The 6,000-nt window shown below is 61.3% G+C and overlaps 1 protein-coding gene across 1 annotated transcript in view; it reads right to left on the reverse strand.

Annotated features, from left to right (window-relative positions):
* Positions 1-3,449, reverse strand: part of HS6ST1 (heparan sulfate 6-O-sulfotransferase 1) — a 41,393-nt gene extending 37,944 nt beyond the window's left edge. Inside the window, exon 1 of the mRNA XM_028101373.2 lies at positions 2,890-3,449. Coding sequence (XP_027957174.1) covers positions 2,890-3,416 — 527 coding nt within the window. The 5' untranslated portion in view covers positions 3,417-3,449. The remainder of the gene's footprint in view (positions 1-2,889) is intronic.
* Between the last annotated feature and the right edge of the window lie 2,551 nt (positions 3,450-6,000).

Genomic DNA, 6,000 nt, shown 5'->3' on the forward strand with positions numbered 1-6,000 from the left:
CTTAGGAAATACTAACCACTGCTAGAAGCTGCAAACTGTATTCCAGGAAGGTACATCTCCTCATCTTGAAGTTTGTCACCTCAACACCTGCCCAGCTTAGAACCCCCAAAGCTGATGCCGTGTGATAGGGAGGTTCTGGAGCTGTGGAAACCCCAATCCACTGAGTCACAAGGCCTGCCTCTCCTAGGCCCCCCAGTACTGCAGACACTAGCACCAGGAGCTGGGAGAGGCTTGGTGGAGTTTCTAGAAGCACTCCTTATGGCAGGGAAGCATTCATTCACACCCTGTAACACGCTTGGCCCGGGGGACCAGGGAGGAAGGAAAGGTCCTCACCCTAAGCCCAGACCCCCAGGGCCCTGTCAGGGTGGCTCTTGGAGCCAGGCCCATCCCCTCTGCAGTTACCCAGCCAGGTGGTCACTCCAGCACCCACAGGGCCATGGGGGAGGGCAAGCCCTGGTCTGCTGGAAGGAGAGTGAGGGTAACATCTGGAGCTCCTGAAACCAGGCATTCCATGGATCTGGCCACTGACAATATTTGTCCAGAGAGGTGCTGGGTCCCTGGGGCAGGTGGGAGAACTGCATCCTGACCTTCAAAGCATCCTGGTTCAGCCCCAGACTAGGGGAACACTCAGCAGGTGAACCTCAGTCCAATAGGCTTATAAACACACAAAGCCAATATTACCCGGGCCTCTCAGGGAAGCTCATTAAAAAAGCAATCTACCTAGCGCCTGGAACAGAAATGAAGGGGGCGGGGGAGAACAGCACAGAAGATGAAGCTCTGTCACCTGCCTCATGGCACAGCGCACTTCCAAAGTGGACAGGAGAGGGAAGGCCTCCTGAGGACCCTGGAAACCCCTCCTCCACCTGGCCTGCATGCTGCTGAGCTCAGCAACTTCGAGGCAGAGGGGCTGGCAGCCCACCATAGCAAGTGGCATCCGGCTGACTAGGCACGGCATTTTCTATTCTTGCTACACACACCCACCCTGAGGAGGGGGTGCTGGGCCTCCCTCGTGCAGCACCTGGGGGCTCTGTCTGCTCCACTTGGTCTCCGGGCTCTTGTCTGCAAGGGTGGCTGGGCCTCCTTCTCTGGTGGACAAACGCCAGAGAAGGGAGATCAGGGGGCCCTTCATCCTGGTGACCCAAAGGGAAACAGCCTCAGGAGACAGGCTGCAGAGAGTGTCCTGGTCTTGGCAGCCCCCAGAACAAATTCTGCACACTGTCCCCTCTGGGAGCCTCCCACGCTAATTCCCTCTGGCAGACAGGATGGTGACTACCCCCATCCCCACTACCGCAGGCAGGGAGGTGCTCACCCGGGCCTATTTGGGTTGGTCCGTGCCCAGGTCTGGGGGACTACAGTCCTGGTAGGCCAGCAGCTGCGAACTCCAGACCTGGCTCAGTCTAGCATAGAGTGGCTGGCCACAGGGGCAAAGGCGTGGGAGGTGGGTGCTACACCAGGAAAGCGCACCCATGCAAAGCAGACCAAGTGCTGAACAGGAAGCAAGGCTTTAAGGGCTTTGGGCCTTAAGAGACCTGGAACATCACCTCGCAGGCTCGAGCTGCCATCTGGGGGCAGGGGGTGGGGCAGCCAAGGGAAAGTAAGATGACCTCTGTCCCCAGCTCTGGGGCCCTAATTTCCTGACAGGGAAAGACCACAGGAGGACTGAAGAACTGAGCAGGAGAGCAATGCCATGGACCACGTTTCACCGTGGACTGGCCAGATCCTCAACCTTTATCCCCCAAACACATCAGAGACCCTGCTCTCTCTTGACCCAGAAGAGTGCCAACAAACACAGCTACATAGCTCACATAAACTCCCCCACCCCCAGCCTGTCTGTAAGTGCAGTCCTAAGACAAATACAGAATATAAACAAGGCACAGGCAAGAAGACCTCACTCCTGGCCCTTCCCAGCCCAGATATCATGGGGAGAAGGCCCCCAGGGCACCAATATGAACAGGAGAAAAGAATCCGATTTTTAAGCACTGGAAACCCAGCCTGCCCTCTGAGGTTGTGGTTACAAAGTGCCTCCCAGGAGAGCTGCCCCCCACACAGTCAGCCCTATGCCTCCAACCTCCACAGAAATGGGGGACCCCCAAGGAAAGTGTCTGGTTGCATAGGTACCCCTGACCAACTCAGCTCCCCCAATCTAGCCGTTGGTCTGCTTTTGCTCCTTTTTCGGAGGGAACTTACAACCGGTTCTGGCCCAACTGGTGAGGGCAGGCAGCATTGCCTCCTCCCCGCCCCCAGCCCCAGGTCACACTCAGGCCTTTGTTCTACCTGCACACACCGGCAGGCAGAGCCCACCCCCCTCCCTGGCAGCTCCTCCCCAGCCCTCTCCAGGCAGGCTGGGGGGCTGGGGGCCTCACAGGTGCAGGGGGAGAGGCACTTCACTTCTCTCACTTACGCTTCGGGTGTGTGTGCGGCCAAGGCAAGCGAACACTTCAGGTGGGCTACACACGCAAAAGAACCCACTTTCCCGCCCGAAGACACCAGGCTAGCCCGGACCCACAGCTGGGGCGGGCCAGATTTTACACTGGCCCGCGACGCAAGGCAAGTCACGGCCCCAGGACAGTGGGCTGTGACCCGAGGGAAGCCCAGGCACTGCGCAGCCTGGGAGGCGGGGGTGGTGGAGGGGGAAAAGTAGAAAGGCGAGGTGAAGAAGGTGAGAATAGGGGGCAGGGTGACAACGGGCCGCAGCGGAGGAACTGGGAGCTCCGGTCGCCCAGCAGGTCGGGAGGGGGTCCACAGCGGCTGCGGCGAGTGGGAGCCCCAAGAGTACAGGAGAGGAGAGCAGGGAGGGCAAGGAGGGCAGAGCGGGACCAGGGGAGCACGGCGGGGGCACGGGCTGGAGCAGCAGCCGCTAGCTGGGACCCCGTCGCTCCGGGCTCTCACCTGGGCGTGCGCAACGCGGCGGGGTCGCGACGGTCCAGCACGCCGGGCACGCAGTTGGTGAGCTCGGTCCAGTCGGCGTGCAGCCCGCAGCTCCAGCCCGTAGAAAAGCGGGAGAAGAGCCAGGTCTCGCGGCGGTTGGGCCGGTAGCAGGTGCACTTCTTCTGGCCGGGCCGGCAGTCGCAGGGCACCTCGAGGCGCACGTTTTGCACGAGGTGGCGGCCGAAGGTGGTGCCACCGGTCTTCTGGATGTGCAGGAAAACGATCACATCGTCGCCCTTCATGTCGAACCGCAGCGAGCGCTCCAGCTCGCGCACAGGGAAGTAGTACTTCTTCTCGTAGTGCGGGTCGGGCGTGGGGAAGAGGTCCAGGTCGTCGGGCGGCGCGCGGCCGCCGGGCGCGCCCAGGCTCAGCCCCGGGCCCGCGTACTGGTACAGGATGAGCATGAAGCACGCTGAGCCCGCCACCACCAGCACGAACTTGCTGGCGCGCTCAACCATGGTCCTGCCGCCGGCGCGCCGCCGCCGCATGTGTCACCATCGCCGGCGGCCCGGGCGCGGGGCGCGGGGCCTGGGAGGGCGGGGGGCGCGGGCGCAGCTGCCTCCGCCGCCGCCGCTGCCCGCGCTCCGGCCCGGCCCGGCTACTCGGCGCCCAGGCCGCCCGCAGCGGCGCGGGCCCCGGCCCTGCGCGGCGCCATGGCTGCTCTCCGCCCGGCCCCGGCTCCGGCTCCCCGGGCCCGACCCCGGGCTCGGTTCCGGCTCCGCTCCGGCCCCGGCCCGCGCCCCCTGCGGCCCGGTGCCGGCCACTCCGCTCCGCGCCGCGCCGAGAACGCTCTGCACCGCCCCGCGCGCCGCCGCGTCTCCGCAGTCCGCCGCCGCCCCGCCCCGGCCCGCCCCCGGCCCGCCCCCGTGGCGCCTCTTGCCGTAGCCGCCCGCGCCGATCCTCGGCTCCGCCCCCTGGAGCTCGCGGGGCCTCAGGCGGGTGCTGGGCGCCAGGACCCGAGTCCCTGGCCGCGGCCAGAGCGCTCCGAGGCGGGCCGCCGCCGACTGGGAACTGGTTCCTGTCCGAGAATCGGGGCGGAGGAGCGACTGGGGAATTGGGGAACAGGGGTGCCGGCGGCCCTTCTGGGCTAGAGCGGGGAGCTCAGCAACCAGCACCCCTAGCGCCTGGGTCCCCCTCCCCCTCAAGTCTCGGCTGCTGGTGGAATATCCCCTTCCGCGCTTTTCCTGAGGAAAGCTACTGACCTTGCACGCTGGGCGCTCTGAAGTTCCAAATGCGAAAGGAGCGGGCTGCGATTGGTGGGACTTGGGGTCGGTGGGGCCCGGGCGAGGGGAAGAGAAGGGAGTGCTGGGGGCGCAGAGCCCGGGGCGTGCGGCCGCGATCGGTATGCCTCTGCCCCACGGCTTTGGACAAGGACCTGGAGCTCCCCTTGGAAGATATACTGAGGTGTCCGCAGAGGCCTTGGGCCCAGCTCTACGCAGTCCACCTTCTTCTTTGAAAGGAGCCAGTGTGCATTTTTTTCTCCATGTTTATTATAACCCCAATGAAAAAGTTATAAAGAGTTGAGCCAATATTTAAAATTATGAAAGTGCACAAAAAATTTCCAACTTTGAGCTTTGGTAGGTCGGTCAGAGGGTCTGGCAGCCCTGGGCCTGTCCTCTTTTCGGTGGCGCCGTCGTGGGTGCTTCGGGCTTCCCTGCCCAGTCGCCCACTGCCTGCTTACGCCTTCCAGCTTGGGCCAGGTGCCGGCTGCTCAGCAGAAGGGCCCCCACCTGGCCCTTGTGGAAACCCCAAAGGGTAGGCTACGCCCCAAACACAGGGCCCTGGCCCTTGACTGTGTTCGGAGGCTGTAGCACCTCCATGGAGAGGTGAAATGACCTGCTAGAATAGCACCTGGGATGGGTTCAAATGCTCCCATCAGCCCCTGCCGGGGGCTCCCCTGGTTTCCTTCTGTGGGGTCCTGAAAGCATGCCGGGTGGGGGGATGGGAGGAGAGGGGTGATAAGGGCTTATTGTGTCAATTCTACCTCAATAAACTTTTAAAAAATAAATCACACTAGAAGCCCTCTTGGAAGCAAACCCAGAGAACTGGAAACATAACCACCAACACCCCAAAACCGACTAAGAGGGGAGCATTTAGTTTCCAAGAGGAGCTGAAGGAACGTCAGCTCTGGACAGCCGCGTGCAGCACCCTGAACACAATGCAGAGTGACCTAGAGCTGCTGGGGGTGAGCTGGGGAGTCCGGGTGTGATCCAGAAGGCACAAAGCCCCTGCCCACACTGAAGCTGCTTTAATTGACCCTGGCCCAGGGAGGCCACAGGGGGCATTTTGACCCGACCTTCCAGTAATGATTCATTTTTGCCAGGAGTGAGGGCTGGCACAGTGGTATGCCTGGAGGTACCTGCTCTGCCTGCAGTTACTTGACCCCCCTCTTTTTTTTTTTTTTTTTTTTTGCTGAGGCCTGAGGAGTCTCCCTTCATGGGCCTAAAGGCAGCAGCTCAGCCATGGAGGGCAGAACTGCCCTGGGTCCAACCACTAGGCTGCCTTAACCCAGGTGACAATCCTCTACCAAGTAGTAAATCATAATTGAGGCTGCTTTTTATCCACAACTACTGGGTACGAGGCCCTGTAGGTGTGTCATTTCCAATCCCATTGGCAAGCCTGTGGAGTAGACTGTAATACCCATTTCACAGAATAGAAAACTGAGGTTCAGAAGGGTGAACAGAGGGTCACATGGCCGACTGGTGGTCTCCAATCTCCAGGCGCTACTTTTGCTTGACCCATAACAGCAGGGTGGATAAACCTTGAGCAAAAGCCTTCCCCAAGGGCACCTTCATCACTTGAGGCCTGAAATTCTGGGCCCAGCAGGGAGGCCACAGGGTGGGCCAAGCTCCTCTCCCTCTTATGATAGTAAAAATTCTGATCCTGGGCTGTCTGGCTTCAGAGTCCAGCCCTTATTCACCCCTGTACTCATCTCAGCAACCCCAGACCAGATGCCAAGGCTGAATGGGGGCAGTGAGAGGGTCTAGAGGAGCCACTCCTCAGCTCCCCATGAGTTTCTGCTGCCAGATAGGGATGTGGGTGCAGTGTTCAAGAGAGAGCTGAAGTTTTATT

This window comes from Eumetopias jubatus, unplaced genomic scaffold, assembly GCF_037043125.1.
Source record: "Eumetopias jubatus isolate StellerSeaLion01/CBP00866 unplaced genomic scaffold, mEumJub1_p1.0 scaffold_3, whole genome shotgun sequence".
NCBI classification, from domain to species: Eukaryota; Metazoa; Chordata; class Mammalia; order Carnivora; family Otariidae; genus Eumetopias; species Eumetopias jubatus.